The sequence below is a fragment of the Musca domestica genome, unplaced genomic scaffold, assembly GCF_030504385.1.
Source record: "Musca domestica strain aabys unplaced genomic scaffold, Musca_domestica.polishedcontigs.V.1.1 90, whole genome shotgun sequence".
In the NCBI taxonomy this organism is placed as follows: domain Eukaryota; kingdom Metazoa; phylum Arthropoda; class Insecta; order Diptera; family Muscidae; genus Musca; species Musca domestica.
The window spans coordinates 490,121-514,622 of record NW_026712436.1 but is presented as its reverse complement, the minus strand read 5'-3'; the positions used below and the strand labels follow the sequence as shown (position 1 = coordinate 514,622).

Below are 24,502 nucleotides of genomic sequence, written 5' to 3'. Positions count from 1 at the left end.
ATCGCCGCCACAAAAGAGAGTAGGTGCCACATTTTGGAGGGTGGGGCAACCTTCTTCTTCTTCTTTTTGTTTGTTTGTTATACATTAGACTTTTGCTTTGGTCGGTAACACCAATTGGGGGGTGTGAGAGTTTTATGCCATCTGTCTGGTTAGCTCTCTTTGCCGATTTAGGGTCGGTTTGTGTGTGTCTGTGTTCAAGTTAGCGTGTAGGGAAGGATGGCAAAGTCCTTGAAGCTAAACATAGGCAGACACTTAAATTGCTTTTATTGACTTTATGAAGAGGGAGCGCATACAATGTTGTATAAATGACTGGCTGGTTTTGTGTTTGTATTTCTTTGTCCTTGTTGTGTTTATACATGACTGTGCAGATGTATGTGTGTGTATGTGTCTATGGCTGTGTGTGTGTGTGTGTGTATTTATGTGTCTACCATAGTCGGAGCTAAATACTCCTGTCTGCTTTTAGGCTCCTGGTTTGTAAATTATGTAATATTTTATTCTCATTGAGAAAACAACCCACGTACACAAACACCGACACAGCGACCGACACAGACACAGACAGGCATACTTAAATAGGGAAACTTTTGTGCAAAATGCCTTCGCTGGCTGGATGAGTCGGAAGTTGGCATAACTTTTGTATAGCCTCGTAATATTCATGTTGAAATTTTCTGTGAAATACATTCGAAAAAAAAAAAATAACTGGTGTTAGGAGGAAATTGTTGTTTTGTAATAAATTTAATATGTTATGTATAAATATATAATTGACGAAAGAAGAAGAAGAATCATAGCGGATGAGCAAAGCACAGACGTAACGGAATTTTTTGTATTTTTATATTTTGCATGGGGATTAAGTCTGGTGTGAATATGGAGCAATGCGGACCACTCCATCTGGTACCACACCGGCTTATAATCTATGTGTAAAAGAGTAGTGAAATAACTGACTGACTGAAAATCAATGCTCAAACGAACCGGCTGAGGTTAGAATCTTGAAATTTTGCACGAAACGGCTTTTGGTTTTGATGTGGAGTCGTGTGATAAGGCTGAAAAATCGAAACATTTTTGGAAATTTGTACTAAAAGGATACGTAAAGTACTTAAATATAATATTACACTAAAATTTGGAATGAGAGTTAATGATGGAGTGTATGATAGGTGTACCAAAGGATTTTTGGAAATCCGAACATTAAGGTTATGAAAAGTTCTGTAATGATACTAAACTTCTAAAACGGTACTTCTTGGTATTATATGAACGGATAGAGGTAAAAACTTTAAATTTGGTATGAGAATAAAGATTGGAAATTATGTTTGATATATGAAAGTGGTTTTGGAAATGTGTACTCAGGGTGCGAACTGAACTAAATATTACTAAAATTGCAAAGTTTGGTTAAGGGTGGACAGATGATGCTGGGATTTGAAAATGTTTTTTTTTTTTTTTTTTTGGGGTCCCTGTTGATGTTTGGTTTGTGATAAAGTGGTGATTTTGAAAGTGAGTTTTACAAAAAGTAGTAAATAGTACCATATTTGGTACAATTTGTCATTGGGTGAACAAATAGTGTTTGAAATCAGAAAATTTGGTGTTAGAGTCGCTGTTCACATGGAGGTCCAGGTTTCGGAGATGTGTACTAAAATTGTACGAAAAATACTAAAATGTACCATACAGGGTGAGATAAAGAACTTCTACAAAGTCAAAAGCCATAATTTTTTTAAATTTTTTTTCTTGAATTTTATTGAATGAAAGCAAAAAATGTCGGAAATAGCATCAAATTTTAGAATATGTTTAGATTTGTTTGAATTGGACACCTTTGTGGCCTTCAAACGGCCAATAAAACCGTTGTAGGCTGTCCGAATGTTGCTCTGCGGTATTTTGGCCCATTCCCTGCGAAGCGCTTGTTTGAGGCGGTCAACACTTTGGTATTTTTTAGTGCCAACCTTGCTTTCCAAAATACTCCAGACACAATATTCCAACGGATTAGTACCCAAAGATTTTGGGGGCCATTGTGCGCTGGAAATGAAGCGAGGAGCCTTATTTTGAAACCATTCTTCGGTGGCGCATGCTGAGTGCGATGGTGCTGAGTCCTGTTGGAATGTCCAAGGTCTGCGACCAGAATGTTTGTGTCCTCAAGGCTTTAATACACCCTCCAGAATATTTTCGCGATAATATCCGGCATTTATTCTGATGCCACGGTCGATTAATATGAGCGGAAAGCGACTATCGGCTATTATGGTGGCCCACACCATCATCATGGCCGGCGCTTGTGTTCTGGTGGCCAGCCGAACGTGCATACTTTTCAGCTGACCTCTTTGGCAAGTAAACACGATCATTTTGTTTGTTTACAAACTGCCGGACAACGAAAGTTTTCTCATCGGAGACAAAGAAAACCAAGTTCGGCAGTTCACCACTTTCGGCCAAGCGAAGCAACTTTTTAGCTCTTTTGAGTCTATTTTCTTTCTATTGCGGTCTAAGATCTTGAACTTTTTGGAATCTCAATGGCTCTACCTCGAGCTCATTTTTCAATATTTGCGAATGGAATATTGCGATATATCCAGCTCACGAGCCATTTTTCGGCCACTGTGACGCGGGTTTCGATCAAGTCGCTTCTTTATTTTTCGAACCATTTCCGCTGATGTTGCTGTTTTCTTCCGTCCACCTCCCTATATTCGGTATTTTCATGATGTTAGCGACATTATTCACCGGAGTTGTTTCAAATTTCGTAGAGTTCGTAATAGGAACAACAATCTACGGCAGAAAATTGTCTATGCAGGTCCTCGTCTTCGTATAGGCCCCATATATCAGTACCTACCTATATTCGATATTTTGAGGATTTTAGGTACAATATTCCCCGAAATTGTTTGAAATTTCGTATTTGAAGTTCGTAAAAGGTACTACAGTCTGTGACAGAAAATTGTCTATGTAGGTCCAGGTCTTCGTATAGCCCCAATATAACGATACCTTCCTGTATTCAGTATTTTTGTGATTTTAGCTCGTCGTTCATCGGATTTTTTTCAAATTTGATATTTGAAGTTGGTAATGGATGCTATCGCCTATGATAGAAAATTGTCTGAGCAGGTCCACGTCTTCGTATAGCCCCCATGTAACACTGCCTCCCGATATTCGGTATTTTAATGATTTTAGTGACATTATTCACCGGAATTTTATCAAATTTGGTATTTGAAGTTGGTAATGGATATTACAGTCTGTGACAGAAAATTGTCTGTGAAGGTCCAGGACTTCGTATAGCCCCGGTATAACGATACCTTCCTGTATTCGGTATTTTGATATTTTTAGCTCATTATTCACCGGAGTTTTTTCAAATTTCGTATATGAATATTTTAATGGCTTGTGACAAAAGTTACTTATTCAGGTCCACGTCCTAATATTTATTATTCGGTATTTTTAAGATTTTAACAGAATTTTAACGGATTTTATTTTTTTGAAAATGCCCGAATTCGTTCCAAAGCATTAATCATAAAAGTCTAAAGAGCAATTTTTTTGGAACAGCTTTTCCACAATCGTTCCAAAATTCATCTAAACAAAGTTTGGACTCAAGGATGTTATTACAAAAAAATTAAATAAAATAAAATCACAACTAATTCAACAGACAAATGTACTAAAACGCTCAAAACGTGGACCGATTTCAATGACTTGCCATTAAGACATATATATGTGTTAGAAATTTTCTTATATTTGCCCTAAATTCCATTCCAATTGCTAAAATTTTTCAAATAGGCCTCAGCGCGTTTCGTTTTTCTTTCCAAATAAATAATGGACTAATATCTTCAAAAATTGTTTTTTTTCCTTTCCAAATACATTGTATTTAAAAACCAGCCACATAATTATGAGTTTTTTTTTGCAAAACATTATTTTTGTACCCCAATACGATTAGGTTAATAATTTGTTGGCAGCCCCTAAAAATAGCCCGACCATACATATTTTGTTAATGTTAAGGAATTTATTTTCATCCAATGTTGCGTGTGTGTGTGTGTGTGGTGGATTCATGATTTTTGTCAATATCGAAATTTGTTGCACAGCATTTTCTAATGTCCCCCATAAACGACACTGGCAATTAAAAATACGACGTTGTACAAAACTACAAAATATATGTACGAAGAAACGGCGGCAAAACAAGCAACAGTAGTAGTAGCATCATGAGAATTGGAATAACAAGAGATGTCATTTTATTCCCATTAGGAGACTTATAATAAACAGACCTGGAAGCAATTTTAAAAGACTTCGTTACATTTTAGGTTGGAGTCAAATGTGGAGGACATTTTTATACTCTATATATTCTTGATCAGCGTCGATCAGTCGATTTGGCCCTATCCGTCCGTCCGGCCGTGTATTCGTCTGTTGTAATCACGCTAGGGTCAAAGATAGGAAGCTAAAATTTTGCACAGATCAGTCTTTTGTCTGCAGGCAGGTCAAGTTCGAAGATGAGCTATATCGGTCCACGATATCGTATAGCCCCCATACAACGGAACCCCCCGATATTCGGTATTTTGATGATTTTTGGGACATTACTCACCGGAGTTGTTTCAAATTTCGTATTTAGAGTTCATAATGGGAACTACAGCCTATGACAAAAAATTGTCTATGCAGGTCCAGGTCTTCGTGAAGCCCCGATATAACGGTACCTCCCTATATTCGGTATTTTGATGGTTTTAGCTACATTATTAACCCAAATTGTTTGCAATTTCGTATTTGAAGATCCTAATAGGTACTACAGGCTGTGACAGAAAATTGTCTATGCTGATCCTGATCTTTGTATAGCCCCGACATAACGGTATCTCCCTATATTCGGTATTTTGATGATTTTAGCTACATTATTTACCGAAAAGGTTTTAAATTTCGTATTTAGAGTTCGTAATGGGAACAACAGTCCATGACAGAAAATTGTCTGTGCAGGTCTAGGTTTTCGTATGGGGCCCACCTCCATATATTCGGCATTTTGACGATTTTAGATACAATATTCACGAAATTGTTTGAAATTTCGTATTTGAACTTTGTAATAGAGCCCTTGACTGAAAATTGGCTATGTCGGTACCTCCTTGATAATGATTTTAGGTACTTTATTCACCGGATTTTTTTAAGTTTCGTATTTGAATATTTTAATGGCTTATGATAAAAGTGACCTATGCAGGAACGCCGTCCTCATTGCCCATTTTCAATTTTTATACCCTCCATCATAAAATATAAATATGTCTAAATGTGGTTGGAGGGTAAATTTTGGAAGATACCAGCTTAATTCCCATTTTGCAAAATTCTCTAACAGAATCTCAGTTCTCGGAATTTTTCTATATAAAAAGGTCTTGTGCATTTGACTCTAGGTCATTTGCCCCCGAGTGTTTGTTTTTCTCATATACCATAATGATGACACCTCTTGCAATGCAACATCTGCTTACCGGTCTCTTCGGTATTTTTTTTCTGTTTAGTTTGGTTGCCACATTCATTTGCCTTGGCTTGCAGCCAAATAATATTCTATTTTTTGTATAGTCAATAACAATTCGCACGAGATTTTTGTCCTAAAAATATCTTGAACCACAAGCAACACCAGCAACAACAATGAAATATGTCTGTCGCCCCATGTGCAAAAATAAAAACAATGCTATGCGAGATTCGGTTGGTCCGCTGTTTGCACAGCACAGCACAGCATCGCATAGCGAGCCAAATACACAACACAATTCACTTTAGACTCTTGTCAGACGCAACGTCTCGACAGATTTATATTTTACGTTTCATTCTGTCTGTCCGACAGCGATGTTATTTTGTTCTGTTTTTTCGCGCGCATTGAGACCGCATGGCATGGAACGGTGGCCAAGAGTGCGCGCCAAGTGAAATATTCGAATTTCACCCAAAATGAGAACGTAAATTTAGAGATCTTGTTGTGAATGTAATTCTTACTATGTATGACCGACCAACTGACCGTCGAACGTCCGACCCGGCATGTGGTAAAGAAGAACCCCCTCCCTCCCCCAAGACAAAATATCTAAACGAAATAATCGGTTACAGGCAAATTAAAATATTTTTCTTTTAAACTTTTAATTGTGTTATGGAAAAATGATCCCAAGCGTCTAGAATTTCTGAAAAATTCATTGCGGTTTTTGTCAACAAAAAAAAAAAAGTTAAGAGCATATAATGCCCAGCCGAACTTTGTATACCCTCCACCATTTGGAACGAATTTGGCAATTTTCAAAACAAAAAAAAAAAAAAAAAAATAAATAAATAAAAAAATAAAATCCATTAAAAATTCTATTAAAATCTTAAAAATTCCGAATGTGGCCGTTGTATTAGGGTCTATACGAAGACGTGGACCTGCATAGGCAACTTTTGTCATAAGCCATTACAATATTCAAATGCGAAATCGGAAACAATTCCAGTGAATAATGTCGCTAAAAACATCAAAATACCGAATAACGGGAGGTACCCTTATATGAGGGCTATACGAAAACGAACTTTAAATACCAATTTTGAAAGAATTCCGGTGAATAATGTCGCTAAAATCAACAATGTACCAAATATCGGGAGGTACCCTCATATAGGGGCTATACGAAGACGTGAACCTGCACAGACAATTTTCTGTCGTAGGCTGTAGTATCTATTACGAACTTAAAATACCAAATTTCAAACAATTCCGGTGAATATATACGAAAAAGTGGACCTGCACAGACAATTTTCTGTTTAAGGCCGTAGTATTCATTACGAACTTTAAACACCAATTTGGAGAGAATTCCGGTAAATAATGTAGCTAAAATCATCAAAATACCCAATATCGGGTGGAACCGTTATATGCGGCCTATACGAAGACGTGGACCTGCACAGACAGTTTTCTGTTATAGGCTGTAGTATCCATTACGAACATCAAATACCAAATTTGAAACAATTCCGGTAAATAACCTCGCTAAAACCATCAAAATACCGAATATCGGGATGTACCCGAATACGTAGACCAGCACAGAAAATTTTCTGTACTAGGCTGTAGTATCCATCACGAACGTTAAATACCAAAGTTGAAATGATTCCGCTGTATAATGCCGCTAAAATCATTAAAATATCGAATGTCGGGAGGTGCCGTTATATGGGGCCTATAAGAAGACGTGGACCTGCACAGACAATTTTCCGTCATAGGCTGTAGTATCCATTACGAACTTCAAATACCAAATTTTAAACATTTCCGGTGAATAATGTAGCTTAAATCACAAAAGTACCGAAAATAGGGAGGTACCGTTATATGGGGGCTATACGATCTACATGGCCCATTTTCAATACTAAAAGTCCTGCATAAGTAATATACACTTGAATAAAATGTTATCAACCTACTTCATTTCGTTCGGAAGCTAGAGTGATATCCACAGAAGGACCGACGGAGGGACCTCTGGTCAAGAATACATACTTTGTGGGGTCTAAAATGTATGTTTCGAGGTGTTACAAGCGGAATGACAAACTCAATGTACCCTACATACTATGGTGGATATAAATGTGAAGAAACTTGCCTTGGAAGACTTGCAATTGCCGTTGACATTTTGGTCCATTGACAATATTGTGTGAGCGCCTATAAGTATGCTTTACAAATTGTATGTACAAACGTGAATAGTCAATTGACATATAATTCTACTATTATATAAAGACTCAGAGACCAGATTGGCTTCAATGGCCATTTACTTTTTGATTCTAAAATATAGTCCCCATTTTTATGAGATATTAAAACTTGGACTTAGCCTTCCTCCATAAAATTTCGTTACTCATAAAATTGTCATTTAACATCCCCTCTATTTTTTTATTATCTACTTACAGATGCTATCGGTACAGACGGCCGGCTGTGCGGGAATGGAGCGGCTCGGCGTTCCGACCCGCACCACATTGAATACCCCACCAGACGATAGGTAAACCATCAACGAAATTCACCAGCAATCATAGTAAAAATTTAATAATAGTTTTGGATTTTTCTAGGGGTCAATTTATTTGTAGAATGCACATAGATGCTGCCAGAGATCTATTGGGGGTACGTAATAGTGAACCTGTGATTTGTGGCAGCAACAGCAATAACCATCATCACCAGCTGCAGCAGCAGCAGCAACATCTCCAACAGCAACCTCAACAACAGCATAATAAGCACCAACATCACAACAACAGTGAGCAGACCACCCACCTCCAGCAGCACCACAAGCAACAGCAACAGCAGCAACAACAACATCACCATCATCAACTCCTTGTCAGACATCGCACATCAGGGCCAACAATAAACCCAACAGCATCACATCCTACCTCAGCCAGTGGCAACAATAGTAGTATTAGCAACAATAACCTTAACAACAACACCAGCGGCAGCAGCAGCAACAATTGCAACAACAATTTAACGCCAATGACCAATAACACAGATGGCAACAGTCGTGGCCTTAGCAAAGCTGCTATTCCCATTGTGTCCGCCAGCAATAGCAACAACACAACCGCCGTCAACGCCACCAGCCATTGTGGCAAATTGAACAAAATGTGCTGTGTGGGTGGCAATAGCAGTGATGGTGGAAGTAGTGGTGGTGGCAGTACACTGTCCTCCTGCTGCAGTAGCATTGGTTCCCAGTGCTCGTTGAGTTCGCACAGCCACGATCATCATCAGCACTATCAGCACCAGTTGCAGCAGCAGAAGACACTTTGTTGTCCCCATCATGTTCCTTTGCCGGATAGCGAATGGATACCCACAGATCAGAGATCGGGGCAAATGCGTAGCAGTTATCAGGTAGGTGGTCAATGATAACTTTTAAATTAATTGGAAGAAATTCTAACTTTTCTCTTTTGCCCTTAGCACTCGGAGCTCACACGGTCCTATATTAAACCACCACCCAATAAAACGGTTAAAGATGTTCCAGATCGTTCGTCGTACAATTTTTATTCCTCGGTAGCGCACAGTTCGAACTTAGGTTTGCATTCCTTGACGTCATCCCAATCGTTGCCTCTAAGCAGTTCCACGGCAAGTGTGGCCAGCAGCACCTCCAGCGGCAGCAGCAGCGGCAGTAGTGGCGGCGGTGGTGTTGCCCCACAAACCAAATCAAAACCAAATGTGATTACAAAATTCTTCTATCGCAAGAGCTCACCGAAATCTCCTAATAATGTGGCCAACTCTAACTCCTCAACAGCCTCGCTGGCCTCGTCGACGGCATCACTAAGCGGGTTTCCAGCGAATACTATGTACTCGATTTTGAACTCCACATCATCGTCATCATCTTTGGCCTTTTCATTGGGTTCCTCCAACTCTTCGCTGTTGTCTTCGGCCAGTGGCAGTACTTCGTCCACGATGTCTCTGAATTCACAGGCATCGGCCACAGTTCCAGCAGCCTCTGCCTTAAGTATGGCCCCTCTGGCCACACTGCCTGTATCAACGGCAGCCACACTAAAGACAACACCCTGTGATTATGGCCCCAATATGCAACAAAACTCAGGAACAGGTGTTAATAATATATCCATAGGTTTGGTGCCTAGTACCCAATTGCTGACCACCATTGGAGTTTCACATCCCACAGCTACAATAACAACATTCCCACACACCAATGCCGTGGAGCGTATACCAACACCACCCTTGTCAGTAACGGTGCCCATTAGTAATGTATACCACCAGCAACAACAAAGACAACAACAGCAATTGTTGTTGGACTGTTTGGTTGGCGATTCAGCATCCGTATCCAGCACCCTACAAAGCATTAAAAGTAGTTCTTGCAGTCCCACTATCAGTGCCGCCAATGCCTTCAGCAGCAATTCCGATAACAGCAAAAATGACGATTCTGTCCAAATGGAATGTCAATCCGGCAATATAACACGTAACAACAGTAGCAGTAGCATGCAAAGTTTGTCCTCAGCTGTGACGGCAACACCGGTCGAATGCAGTTGTCAACATCCCAGTTGTAAAAATTGCAGCAGCCACAGCACGGCCTGTACTGATGCAACCACACCATCGTCATCATCATCATCACCATCCGCGTAGTAGTAGCTGAAAGAGTAACATATATTTAAGAGCAAAACAAAAGAAAAACAAAAAGCAAATAATCACAGATATGTAACAGAACTTTCAAGGCAATATTAATGTTGGAGTCGGAGCCAGAGACATGAACATTAAATACAGGGGTACGTTTCGTGGTCAATTGATGGAGTAATGGCTAAATTTGTATACTTAAGTTGATGATATATAAGAAGCTCGGTATCGTACCATGTCATATAAATGACAAATTATAGGAGAAATAGACGGTAGAATTTGTGTGCCGCTAGGACCTCCCTTCATAATATGCCATGCCATGATGCCAAGCTGCTTATATATCGTCACTTTTACAAAATAGATGTCCGATATTTGGCTTACAATTTCGTAACTCATCTTGTTATATATTTGTAGCTTCTAAAGTTCGGAATTTTGGTGGTTCCACCAACAATTTTAAAAAATATTCTTTAATTTGGAAAAAATGGCAAAACCGTGTGTACATTCGCTATTTTCTTTTTTTCGAAAGCACACCTGGAAAGTTCACGGAAAACGAAAGCGAGTTTCTTGGGAAAGGAGGGAGTTGAATGATAAATTCCTCATTTTCCTCTAGTCTTCTCTCCTAACAGAATAGTTTTTTTTTTTTAGCTTGGGAAACTTGAGAAAAAGTCCTGGCCACTTGAAAATTGTTCCCCTGTAAATAATAACTGTCAAAACTCCTTCTAACATTAGCTCAAAAGACTGTTAATTAGAATAATGGAAACTTTAAGTGTACTAAATCATGTTCGTAGAATTTGAAAAATTAAAAAAAAAACAAAAATGAATCACTCAAAACTTTCAACTATTGCAGAAAATTCGATGCAAATTTTAAAATAGAAAAAAAAAAATAATTAAAATTGCTGCGAATAAATGTCCAACAACATTTTTTTTTGGGTTTTTCTTATTTCAACTCTATAATTTGATAGAATAAATTCTGAAAGTAATATAACGTACATAAATACATACATATATAAACGTATAAATGTCTGTCTGTACCCATAAGTACACATATATATTAAATAAACACATACACACACATACATACATATACTATACATACACACAACAATCATTTCCATTTGTAACTAATGTCGCTATTAAATATTTTATTTAAATATTATAAAGAAAACAAAAACAACAACTATTACTATTTGCAAATTATAAATTTATGTATAAACAATTAATTTAGTATGTCTAATTTATAAGGACGTTTTTTTTCATTAAGTTGTTATAAACAAAAACATGGTTAAGGAGGAGAAAACAAAAACAAATTAAAATAATTTTTGTATTGCCAGAGTGTTAAAAACACACACAACAATTTATTCTTCTATTTTTGTTTAGTTTTATTTTATTACTTGTTTTAGGCCAAATTTTCTTAACACAAATCTAAAGAATTTTTCTTTTAGTTAAATTATTTTTATTTCGTTTGACTAAACTAAAAAAATAAATAAAATTAATATTTATTATAGTAGTTAAATACCAATGGCAATATTTGTAGTTTGAATTGATTGTCCCTAAGATTTTTAATAGTTATTTATTTCATTTTGCTTTAATTTTATTTTTCTCTTTTATTATTTCAAATCAAATGGGTCCCTGGCAATACCAAAAAAAAAAAAAATGAAGAACCAAAATCAAAAAGCATTTTTGTTGTAATCCTTAATTTTCTAAAGCAAATTAGTTTGAGATGCCAAAAAGCAAATCATTTGTTTTTGTTTTAACAAAAATTAAAAAAATATATATATTAATTAAGTCAACAATTAGGTCATTTTTATTTAAGAATTTGTAAATAAACACACATTTCTAAAAAAAGAATAATTATTATTAAATTAAAAATTTAGTTTTTAATTTTTAGATAATTAATGAAAGAAACAAAGACAACAATTGTTTAAAAACAAACAGAAAAAAACACACATTGATTCGTATATTTAATATATTTATCTTATTTACAAAAGAAAATTTTATTTTATTTAATAAAACAATTCAATTATAAAACAAACCAATACAAATGAAAAATATGCGTATTTTATTTGGGGTAATTTTAGTTTAATTTAAATTTCCGGAAGATATTTTAGAGGAAACAATTTGGGGAAATAAGTAAAAAAATACAGGGTGAGATGAAAAAATAGCAAACAATTTCAGACTGTTGTCATTTCTAAGCCACTCGTCCGACAGCTGTTAAAATTATTCCAGCGACAGCTTATTATATTATTCACAAGCGTACAGAAGCATTTTGGTGGGAATTTTGCAGAAAAAAAGTTATTCGTGGTGGAATTCAAGCGCGATAGTGTGATTTCTTTATATTTGCCTGGAAAACCACAAGTGGCTACCGTTAGAGCACTCCAGCACTTAAATGTGAATATATCTTGTGTGTTTCGCACCATCTCTCGTTACCGTGATACTGGTAGCGTAGCCCGACGTCAAGCGAGTGGACGGAAGAAAACAGCAACATCAGCAGAAATGGTTCGAAAAGTAAAGAGCGACTGGATCGAAACCTGCATCGGAGTGGCCGAAAAATGGCTAGTGAGCTGAACATATCGCAATATTCCATTCGGCAAATATTGAAAAATGAGCCCGGGGTAAAGCCATTGACATTCCAAAAAGTGTAAAAACTTACACCGCAACAGAAAGAAAATAGACTCAAAAGAGCTAAAGAGTTGCTTCGCTTGGCCGAAAGTGGTGAACTGCCGAACTTGGTTTTCTCCGATGAGAAAACATTCGTTGTCCAGCAGTTTGTAAACAAACAAAATGATCGTGTTTACTTGCCAAAGAGGTCAGCTAAAAATGTGCAGCTGGGCACGCAAATATTTTGGCCGCAGACCTTGGACATTTCAACAGTACTCAGCACCATCGCACGCAGTACGCGCCACCCAAGAATGGTTACAAAATGAGATTCCTCTCTTCATTTCTAGCGCACAATGGCCATCAGAATCTCCGGATACAAATCCGTTGGACCATTGTGTCTTGAGTATTTTGGAAAGCAAAGTTGGCACTAAAAAAATACCAACGTGTCGATCACCTCAAGCAAGCGCTTCGCCGGGCATGGGCCAAAATACCGCAGGGGAACATTCGGACAGCGTGTGACGGTTTCATTGGCCGTTTGAAGGCCATAATTTCTGCCAAAGGTGACAAATTCGAACAAATCTAAACTTATTCTAAAATTTTATGCAATTTCCGACATTTTTTGCTCTCATTCAATAAAATTAAAAATATATATAAAAATCATGGCATTTGGCTTTGTTGCAGTTTTTTTTTTATACCACCCTGTATAGGTATGACCTTCGTACAATACAGAGGTAAAAAAGTTTCTTAAATGCTATTAAAATACAACCCTGATTCCATGACCGCTTTTGTCAGAATTATTTCAAATGACATGCCTACTCCTACTCCCCCACCATTTATAGTATGGAGGGTATATTAAGTTTCTCATTCCGTTTGTAACTCATCGAAATAATAATTTTAGACCCAACAAAGTACACATATTCTTGATCAGCGTTAATTTTTTATAAAATCCGTCCGTCCATCTGTCCATCTGTTGTAATCACTCTAGAGTCAAAACAAATTAAGACAGGAAGCTAAAGTTGTGCACAAATCTGTCTTTTGTTTGCAGGTAGGCCACGTTCGAAGATGGGCTATATCGGTACACTATATCGTATAGATCCCAAATAACGGTACCCCCGACATTCGGTATTTTGATGATTGTAGCCAAATGCTTCGATTAAATAGTCTGAAAATCCACAAAATGAGTTCCTTCTGAGTACTTTACCCCCTGGGAGAGATATGTCCACGATATCGTATGGCCCACATACAACGTTACCAGTTCTCGTCTTCGTATAGGCCCCATATATTATTACCTCCCTATATTCAATATTTTGACGATTTTAGGTAAAATATTACCCGAAATTGTTTGAAATCTCGTATTTGAAGTTCGTAATGAATACTATAGCCTGTGACAGAAAATTGTCTATACAGGTCCTGGTCTTCGTATAGCCCAGATGTAACGGTACCTCCCTATATTCGATATTTTGATGATTTTATTCATTATTCAAGATTCGTATTTGAATACTGTAATGGCTTATGACAAAATTTGCCTATGCAGGTCAAAATAAAGGCTATATTCGGTATTTTTAAGATTTTATCAGAATTTTTAACCGATTTTATTTTTTTGAAAATTTCCCAATGGTGGAGTGTATTCGGGCCCGGCCGAACTTACTGCTTTTTTACTTGTTTCTTCTTAGATTTTGTACACGATCACCTCACAGTTCACATCAACATAAAAACCACTCTATTTCACCATATTTGTCACAGAAGTGACTCAAAAGTGTCTAACACAAAACGAAAGAGTAAACTCTGTTTAAAACAAAAACTCAACGAGCAAATCTGTGCTCTGGTTTTACACATTTGTTCAATTTAGAAGAACAGTGTTGTATTCTTAAAAATTGTTTGGAAGCCATGCTTGCCAACCCCCCATTGTCATGGGGACAATGGAGCTCGATCGTCGCTTAGAAACCCGTAAACAAGCCACGTAGGAGTAATAACAAATTGCCAGTCTGTATTTATTTCCCTAACGCAAACCAACTCAAATTTAACTTTAACAAAATGCAAACGGATCCACAGAAATACGATGGCAAAGTGTAAGCCTTACATTTAATGTTAATGGGAATTGTTATCTGTTATTATATTTTGTCTTTTGTATATAGGAAAGAGCAAGTGGATATGGAATTTAAGGCCCGTCGCAACTATCCCAGAAAATGGTTAAAATTTTACAATGAAACTCCATGGCAGGACATGTACAATCCGGACAAACTAAGCAAACAAATAAAAGAGCAAATGAAAACTAAAGGTATTGTGGGAAATAAACTCGATAGTAATAACTAAAACAAGTAAAGCAGCTAAGTTCGGTCGGGTCGAACTTTTTATACCCTCCACCATCCGGAAGGAACATGAAAATTTTCAAAACAAAAAAAAAAAAAAAAAAAATCTGTCGAAAAATACCGTTCAGATGAAAACCTTTATATGGAGGCTATACGAAGACGTGATGCTGGATAAGCTATTTTTTGCCATAGGCTGTAATGACGATTCCGAACTTTAAATACAAAATTCGAAACAATTCCGGTGAATATTGTCGCTAATATCATGAAAATACCGAATAAAGGGAGGTACCGTTGTATGGGGGGCATACTACGACGCGGACCTGCATAGATAATTTCCCGTCATAGGTTGTGGTATCCATTACGATCTACAAATACGACAATTAGATTTGTTGGAATTGGTCACCTTTGGCACGAATTATGGCCTTCAAACGGTGAATGAAATCGTTACACGTTGCCAGAATGTTGCTTTCCGGTATTTTGGCCCATTCCCGGTGAAGCGCTTGCTTGATCGACACTTTGGTATTTTTTAGCGTCAACCTTGCTTTCCAAAATACTCCAGACACAATAGTCCAACGGATTGGTATCCGGAGATTTTGGTGACCATTATGCGCTGGAAATGAAGCGAGGAGCCTCATATTGTAAACATTTTTGGGTGGCTCGTGCTGAGTGCTAAGTCTACTGGAATGTCCAATGTCTGCGGCCAAAATGTTTGCGTGTTCAAGGCTTTAATACATCCTCCAGAATATTTTCGCGATAATATTGGAACTTAATCTGATGCCACGGTCAATTAATACGAGTCGAGAGCGACAATCGGCTGTTATGGCGCCCCACACCATCACCATGGCCGGCGCTTGAGTTCTGGTGGCCAATCGAAGGAGCACATTTTCCGCTGACCTCTTTGACAAGTAAACACGATCGTTTTGTTTGTTTACAAACTGCTGGACAATAAATGTTTTCTCATCGGAGAAAACCAAATTCGGCAGTTCACCACTTTCGGCCAAGCGAAGCTACTCTTTAGCTTTTTTGAGTCTATGTTCTTTCTGTTGCGGTGGCTTTACCCCGAGCTCATTTTTCAATATTTGCCGAATGGAATATTACGATATGTTCAGCTCACGAGCCATTTTTCCGCCACTGCGACGTGGGTTACGATCAAGTCGCTTCTTTACTTTTCGAACCATTTCTGCTGATGTTACTGTTTTCTTCCGTCCATTTCCTTGACGTCGGGCTACGCTACCAGTATCACGGTAACGAGTGATGGTACCAGACACAAAAGATCTATTCACATTTAAATGCTGGAGTGCTCTAACGATAGCCACTTGAGGGTTTCCAGCCAAATATACAGAAATCAGACTATCACGCTTGAATTCCATCACGAATAACTTTTTTTCTGGAAAATTCTCACAAAAATGGTTTTTGGCTGTCACTGGAATAATTTTAACGGCTAAGAAATGACAGCAGTCTGAAGTTGGCAGTTTTTGTCAGTTACAGTTTTTTCATCTCACCTTGTATGGGGGCTATATGATATCGTGGGCCGATATAGCCCATCTCCGAACTTGACCTGCCTGCAGACAAAAGAAAGATCTGTGAAAAATTTTAGCTTCCTATAATTATTTGATTTGACTGTTGCGTGATTACAACAGACGGAAAGACGGACGGACTTTGTTGGGTTTAAAATTATTATTTCGATGAGTGTCGAACTTAAGGGTATAAACAGTATGCAAACAATTACTTGTTGAAAAGCTATTTTGAGAATTTATTCTGGAATTTATACTATTAGAACGTGACGTCCTGTTTTGAAGAATTCGATAATTTCCGTTAAGTTTTTGAGAGAAGTTCGACCGGTAGGTTCATCAGGCTCCCAAGTTTGTTGTCGAAAAAAATAATAGTGATTTGAAATTCAAAGAATGTGATGTAGAAGTTACCCTGTTTATTGGAAAAGTAGTCTTCTTGTTCGACTTTGTGTAGGAACTCTATGGATTGCTGCTTTAAGACCATGATAATATAATACATGAAACCACATGAATACAACTTCTAAAACCACGAACTTTGAAAACATGTTTGGAAAATTTTGGATGAAAAATTATTCAAATTTATTAAAATTGTTAAAAATCACCTGTACTAAAAACCTCCGAATGACGTATATTCACAAATATTTTAAAATTGTTGACACATCGATGTTCACAAGAGATGATGGATATCATCATTCCTAAGACATATAATCCCTGTTATAAACAAAATATTAAAATAATAAATAATTTCAGACTTAAATCCTTATAAATATACCAGTGAAGGCGATGGCCACTTTGTTTCACCGGGAATGTACAATTCCCTATTGGCCAAATGTCGTTGTGGAAGACCTCATTCAGATGTACATTTGTTGAGATGCCTACAAAAGGAGCAGAGTAAATATTTGGAAAATGGTAATACCCAATTGGAGAATGACAAAAAGGAACATTTGGAATTACCAAAGACATCTAATGGTTAGTGGAAACGGAAAGAAAATTTTTATAATTTTATATTAATTGTTTTTGTATTTTTCAGCATTTGTTGGCTGGCACACCAAACAACCGATATATAAACAATGGGAGGAATCAATAAAATACAAGTCGCCAATTTATGATATGCCTGGAGAACGCATAACTACTACACCCTATAATGCCATAATAATCGGATGATTATACCACTAAATATAATTGAAGATTTGATAAAAATGTAAAGGAATTTGGAATAAATTGGATTGATTAAAGGCAGAATATTCCTTCAGGTTCTTTAATAAAATTTTGTAATATTTCAAAAAAAAAAAAAAAAAAAAAAAAAAAAAAAAAAAAAAAAAAAAACAAGTATAAACAAGTAAAAACAAGTATAAAGCTGTATTGAAATGCTTCAAACTTTGAATACCTTCCACCATTTGGGACGAATTTGACACTTCTCAAAAAGAATAAAATACGTTGAAACTTCTGTTAAAATCTTAAAAGTACTGAATGTAGCTATTATATTAGGGTCTATACGACGACATGACATTTGTCATAAGCCATTACATTATTCAAAAATAGATTATAATGTCGATAAAATCAAAATACAGAATATCCGGAGGTGCCGTTATATGGGGGCTATACGAAGACGTGGACCTGCACGGACAATTTTCTGTCATAGGCTGTAGTATCCATTATGTACTTCAAATACCGAATTTGAAACTATTCCGGTGAAAAATGTCGCTAAAATCATCAAAATACCGAATATCGGGAGGTACAGTTATATGGGGCTATACCAAAAGGTGGACCTACATGGCCCTTTTTCAATACCAAAAGTCCTGCAGACATAACATACATTTGAGCAACATTTTATCAATCTGCTTCAATTCGTTCGGAAGCTAGAGTGGTTTCCACAGAGGAATAGACAGACGGATATCGCTAAATCGACATAGAATTTTATGCTGATCAAAAATATATATATTTGTGGGGTCTAAAATGTGTATTTCGAGGTGTTACAAACGGAATGACAAACTTAATATACCATCCATACAATGGTGGAGGGTATAAAAAAAAATAAATTGATTGGGATTTAAGGATGAACAAACACACATTGCTAAATCGAATCAGTTTTGATTGGGCCTGTATCTATAACCCACACAACAAAGTGGGTAAAGCCATAGTTACTTTGGAGGATCTTAATTTAAATAACTTTCTGAGTCGATTTACGCATGTCAGTCTGTCTGCCCATGTATTTTTGTGAAAAAAATGCAGGTCGCATTTATTATCCGATTGATAATAAATATTTGTTTGGCCGAAGGACGAACCTTATTGACATTGGAGAGATTCGGTTCACTTAGCTCCCAGATATACCAAATCGTATACAATATATATCTTCAACCGATTTTGAGTTAATTATGCACCAAACGGCCAATATCAGTCCAATTACCTGAATTTTTGGCTATTCCGACTAAATTCATCCTAGAAACAACCACATCAAATTTGGCACAGATATAGCTAAAGCTCATCCGATTTGGTACGAGATAATTTATGGAGCTCAAAAATTCCTCCGTCAAATTTTATCGAGATCGGATCAGATTAGGATATAGTTTTTTTGTGCATCAAATGGCTAATATAAGCCCAAATGGACTAAATGTTGGCAATTCCGATTAAATCAATCCTAGAAACAAGCACTTAAAATTTAATGAAAATCTGTTCAGATATAGCTATAGTTCCCATATATATGTTTCATCCGATTTGGTGTTAAAGACCCTCACAAGCGTAATATGCACTCCACAACAATAATCTTTGGTAGCTGATATAAGATGAAGCTCAGAAATAGGTGTTTAAAATTTTGCCAAGATCGGTTCAGATTTAGATTTGGATATATCTTTATCCGATTTCAGGTTTTTTTGTGCACCAAATGCTTAACTGAATTTTGGCACTTCCGACTGAATTCATCCTTCAGATTTGGTGAAAATCGGTTCATATACAGCTATAGCTTTCATATATGGGGTGGTACCAGAAGGGGTGGGCCTGTGTTATTTGGAGTCATTTTAGGGGTGTCCGTCTGTCTGTCTGGTCGACAATTTACTTAAATTATTTTCTTTAAAAAATTTGCCTTTTTGTGGGGGACGAGATGTGAACCGATGTTGCCCATCTCCGAAATCGATCTAAATTTGGCAAATTTGAACCATATCAGTACTCCCTTCGATATTTATCGTGCGCACCAGCCAGCCAGTCAGACAGACGGACGGACACCTCTAGATCGACGCTAAATTCCTGAAACGGATTTGGTCCAAAGACACCTAGGGTCTAAAACCTTTCTTTCGATGAGGCACTTTTCGGCCGTATCAAATGATACATACACTCCTCTATAGTCATGTATCTGAGGGTATAAAAACACACACAACATACAGTTACGTAACACTGTGCACTTCTCACACGGTATAGCATAACAATAACAACAATGAATTGAGAATTATCCAAACTGGATTTCTCCCATTCAATGTTTACGTTTTTGGTTTCAACTAAAGTAAATGTGCCGGGAACAGAGATAGTCGTCGACAAAAAACACTAAAAAAATTATTCATGACTAAACTTGAAATCTTAAAACTCACGCTCCAACCACAAATACAGATGCATTCGACATTCTATTCTAGTCGATACATTCACTGCTTGGTTTAGTCAGTAGCTGTTTAAATGCATTGAGAACTGGACGCAGAGATCGGATAATAATCGCAATGGCATTTTACAACTGCCAATGGACCAGATCAAAATTTCTGCGGTTTTCTGAAAGTATCGGATTCTATTAATAAACAATTTATTGATAATTTTAATTGTTAAGCATTTATTTATAGTTCTATTCGCGTTGAAAGTATTCTTATTGCTTTTTGTGATACACATCTGTCACATGCCTGCTGCTGGTCATCCTCAGTCCGGATTTCGTTTGGGCAGCAATGAATTGCGTTCAGCTCCAAGTGCAATTGTAGTCAGACAGCTGCTGCAGCCGGGCCAGGAATTGATTTTTAGCAACAGTGAAAGCTCCAACAGCGTGGAGAGTTTTACGGATGCGCCAAATACAGGCGGCACATATCCGGTTTTTGTCAACAATGTACCCGTATATCCTACACTACCGCCATTTTTGCCGCGTGCCACAACTCCTTCGCCGGAATTCTTGGCATGTATACAACGATGTCCCACGACGTCCGAGTACAACCCCATATGCGCCAGCAATCGTCAAATGTATGGCAATGAACAGAAATTCAATTGTGCCAGACGCTGTGGAGCGAGTAAGTAATCGAATGTGTGATTTATTACTTCATCTAACACCTATTACAAAATCTGATCGAGCGAGTGGGTGGTGGGGGGAAGTGGAGATTAGAAATTGATTGGACCATTAGTGTGATTAATTATAGAAATTGTCAGTTCGGCAGTTTTGTCATCAATTTATACTCATCAAGCATTCTATATAAACAGGCTGTTGTTATACCCTTCACCAATCTATGGAGGGTATATTAACCTTGTCATTCCTCTTGTAACTCCTCATGATAGACCCCACAAAGTATATTTATTCTGGATGAGCGTAAAATTCGATGACTATTTAGCGATTTCTGTCTGTCTGCTGTAATCAGACTATCTTTCTATCGAATTGAGATAAAAGGCAAAAATTTTACACACGTGTGTGTATGCCTACTGGAGGTTCGATTTGTAAATAGACCATGTCGGTTTTCGTATATCCCCCTTGTCACAGTACTTCCCGATATTCGGAATTTCGATCATTTTAGCGACATTATTCACCGGAATTGTTTCAAATTCCGTACTCAAAGTTCGTTATGTGTACTGCAGCCTATAACAAAAAAATATGTATGAAGGTTCACGTCTTCGTATAGCCCAAATATAACGGTGCCTCCCGATTTTCCGTATTTTAACAATTTTAGCGACATTATCCACGGGAATAATTTCGTATTTGAAGTTCGGAATCGGTACTACAGCTTATGACAAAAAATTACTTACGGTTCTCAACTAAGCGGTTTTCATTTAAGCTGTATTTTCGGAATTTCTTGAACTTTTTCAAGTTCCTACCATATGGTGTAGAAAGTTCGAACTGTCCGAACTTAGCAGCGTTTTTACTTGTTGTAACTAAATTTTGACCATCCTCCGATTGAAACCAGTAAGGAAAAGTCAAAATTCTTGTGGGGCCGACAATTTGATTTGAAGTAGATCATACCACCTAGCAACATTTGGCTTTAGAGCAGTCATAATTTGGTTTCAGAGGGAATTATTATATGGGAGGCATGTCCAATTCTGAATAGATTTTCACTAAATTTGACGGAGACATTTCTATCTTTTATACCAGAAATTTACTGCATTTGGGCTGATATTAGCCATTATTTGCACAATAAACCTGAAATCGGATTAAGGATATATATGGGAGCTATATCCAAATCTGAGCCGATCTCGATAAAATTTGGCAAAGATATTTCCCAGCTCTATAAGATATGTGGTACCAAATATCATTTTTGTGGAACGCATATTCGAATCTGAGGGAATTAAAAAACAAATCGGATGAAACATATACAGGGTCAGATGAAGAAACGGCAACAAAGTCAAACGCTATAATTTTTATTTTTTTTTTTATTTTATTTTATTGAATGAAATCAAAAAATGTCAGAAATGACATAAAATTTTAGAATAAGTTTAGATTTGTTCGAATTGGTCACCTTTGGCACGAATTATGGCCTTCAAACGACCAATGAAACCGTCACACGCTGTCCGAATGTTGTTCTGTGGTATTTTAGCCCATTCCCGGCGAAGGGCTTGCTTGAGATGATCGACATTTTGGTATTTTTTAGTGTCAACCTTGCTTCTTAAAATACTCCAGACACAATAGTCCAAAGGATTGGTATCCGGAGATTTTGGTGGCCATTTTGCGCTGGAAATGAAGCGGGTTTAGATCAACTCGCAATATCACAATATCTGAAATGAGCATCTGGTTCTCTTCACATTGGGATATATTGGTCCATTCCTTCTGGTACCTCCCCCACAAAGGGTCAATATTTTGAGTATTCATGAAATTAACATCCGATTCCATTCCAGACTTGGTACATTTCCATCATCACAAGATCTAGGTGGATATTGGAACATTTCTTTAGGTACCTGCCCCACATAAGTTTCAAGATTTCGAAAAACAAACGCTTAAAAAAAGCAAGATAAGCATCCAATTCTCAACATCTGTCAACCCCTTCTGGTACCTTACCCACAAACCGTAACGGTATATTTAAATAATCGAACATTAACTGAGGGTATACATCTGTCGGCAAAACCGATTGATACTTTTTAACTTGTAATACCCTCTACCTTGGAAAGGAGGGTATATAAACCCCATAAAGTATATATATTCACTTTAACGATATATAAGTCACTTTAACGATGTCCGTCTGTCTGTCCGTCTATCTGTCCGTCTGTCTGTTAAAATCACGATACAGCCCACACTATTTGACGTATAGCGTCAAAATTTAGCAGAACAATTTGTATTGTGTCTAGGATGGTTGGTATTGAAAATGAGATAAATCGGTCCACGTTTTGGTATAGTCCCCATATAACGGTACCTCCCGATATTCAGTATTTTGATGATTTTTGCCACCTTTTTTCACGGATTTATCTGAAAATTGGTATTTGTTGTCATAATGGGTTCAAGCTCAGGTGGCTAAACATTGCATGTATAGGTCCACGTTTTAGTATAGCTCCCATATAATGGTACCTCCCGATATTCGATATTTTGATGACTTTTGCCACATTTTCCCACGAATATGTTTAAAAATTGGTATTTGTGGGTCATAATAGGTTCTAATGTTTCCTTTATCCTATGGTGGAGGGTATTAAAAGTTTGACTCAGCCGAACTTAATGTTTTTTACTTGTTTTTATTTATATTTTATTTTATAAAATTGCAACCACAAATGGAATTGCCAACACTATAATTTTTTCCATTTCCATTCCCCTACGCCCTTGTCTCTCTCAAATCAAATGAAAGGAAAGCAATGAAAACAAATCAAATCAAAGAAAATTAATTCGGAGATACTAACAAAAAAATGTCTTTTCATTTACTTTTAGACATTCAAATTGTACGAAGAGGATCATGTGCAGATCTTACAAAACCACCGAGGGCATAAAACTCCGCAATTCTTCTGCTTACCACGATAATGCTACTGGAAGATTGATAAGTTTGCAATTTAAATATTTTTTGATATTTAATTAAATAAAATTAAAAATAAAAGGTGATTTTTTTGAGGTTAGGATTTTCATGCATTGGTATTTGACAGATCACGTGGGATTTCAGACATGGTGTCAAAGAGAAAGATGCTCAGTATGCTTTGACATTTCATCATGAATAGACTTACTAACGAGCAACGCTTGCAAATCATTGAATTTTATTACCAAAATGTTGGCAGAAAATCCGCTTTTTTATCGACAAATTTTGTTCAGCGATGAGGCTCATTTCTGGTTGAATGGCTACGTAAATAAGCAAAATTGCCGCATTTGGAGTGAAGAGCAACCAGAAGCCGTTCAAGAACTGCCCATGCATCCCGAAAAATGCACTGTTTGGTGTGGTTTGTACGCTGGTGGAATCATTGGACCGTATTTTTTCAAAGATGCTGTTGGACGCAACGTTACGGTGAATGGCTATCGCTATCGTTCGATGCTAACAAACTTTTTGTTGCCAAAAATGGAAGAACTGAACTTGGTTGACATGTGGTTTCAACTACATGCCACACAGCTCGCGATTCTATGGCCATTTTGAGGGAAAACTTCGGAGAACAATTCATCTCAAGAAATGGACCGGTAAGTTGGCCACCAAGATCATGCGATTTGACGCCTGTAGACTATTTTTTGTGGGGCTACGTCAAGTCTAAAGTCTACAGAAATAAGCCAGCAACTATTCCAGCTTTGGAAGACAACATTTCCGAAGAAATTCGGGCTATTCCGGCCGAAATGCTCGAAAAAGTTGCCCAAAATTGGACTTTCCGAATTGACCACCTAAGACGCAGCCGCGGTCAACATTTAAATGAAATTATCTTCAAAAAGTAAATGTCATGGACCAATCTAACGTTTCAAATAAAGAACCGATGAGATTTTGCAAATTTTATGCGTTTTTTTTTTTTAAAAAAGTTAT

General features: G+C 37.1%; 3 protein-coding genes across 4 annotated transcripts in view; all 3 read left to right on the top strand.

Moving 5' to 3' along the window:
- The window catches only part of LOC101897734 (phosphatidylinositol 3-kinase 2), a 72,186-nt gene extending 61,057 nt beyond the window's left edge, over positions 1-11,129 (top strand). The window contains exons 4-6 of one of the 2 annotated variants that reach the window (XM_020035218.2): positions 7,786-7,874; positions 7,942-8,725; positions 8,792-11,129. In XM_020035218.2, coding sequence (XP_019890777.2) covers positions 7,786-7,874; positions 7,942-8,725; positions 8,792-9,964 — 2,046 coding nt within the window. In that variant the 3' untranslated portion in view covers positions 9,965-11,129. Of the gene's footprint in view, positions 1-7,785; positions 7,875-7,925; positions 8,726-8,791 lie in introns of both variants that reach the window. The other variant, XM_011292389.3, reaches the window with a different exon arrangement.
- Positions 11,130-14,505: 3,376 nt separating this feature from the next.
- LOC101887438 (uncharacterized) lies at positions 14,506-17,605 on the top strand. Its single transcript, XM_020035215.2, has 4 exons — positions 14,506-14,619; positions 14,686-14,828; positions 17,121-17,339; positions 17,401-17,605. Exons 1-4 carry the CDS (start codon positions 14,585-14,587, stop codon positions 17,532-17,534), a joined length of 531 nt encoding a protein of 176 aa, XP_019890774.2. The 5' UTR covers positions 14,506-14,584; the 3' UTR covers positions 17,535-17,605.
- Positions 17,606-19,990: 2,385 nt separating this feature from the next.
- On the top strand, positions 19,991-23,556 carry LOC131800461 (uncharacterized). The gene is made up of 3 exons (XM_059131917.1): positions 19,991-20,126; positions 20,189-20,620; positions 23,443-23,556. Exons 1-3 carry the CDS (start codon positions 20,072-20,074, stop codon positions 23,499-23,501), a joined length of 546 nt encoding a protein of 181 aa, XP_058987900.1. The 5' UTR covers positions 19,991-20,071; the 3' UTR covers positions 23,502-23,556.
- The last annotated feature ends 946 nt before the right edge of the window (positions 23,557-24,502 follow it).

Excerpts from the sequence above, each read along its gene's own strand:
- LOC101887438 (XM_020035215.2), top strand. The coding sequence starts at position 14,585 with ATGCAAACGGATCCACAGAAATACGATGGCAAAGT. Across the intron at positions 14,829-17,120 it reads AGAGCAAATGAAAACTAAAG|ACTTAAATCCTTATAAATAT; the intron begins GTATTGTGGGAA and ends AAATAATTTCAG. Across the intron at positions 17,340-17,400 it reads ATTACCAAAGACATCTAATG|CATTTGTTGGCTGGCACACC; the intron begins GTTAGTGGAAAC and ends TGTATTTTTCAG.
- LOC131800461 (XM_059131917.1), top strand. The coding sequence starts at position 20,072 with ATGGCATTTTACAACTGCCAATGGACCAGATCAAAATTTCTGCGGTTT. Across the intron at positions 20,127-20,188 it reads ATTTCTGCGGTTTTCTGAAA|TTCTATTCGCGTTGAAAGTA; the intron begins GTATCGGATTCT and ends ATTTATTTATAG. Across the intron at positions 20,621-23,442 it reads TGCCAGACGCTGTGGAGCGA|ACATTCAAATTGTACGAAGA; the intron begins GTAAGTAATCGA and ends ATTTACTTTTAG.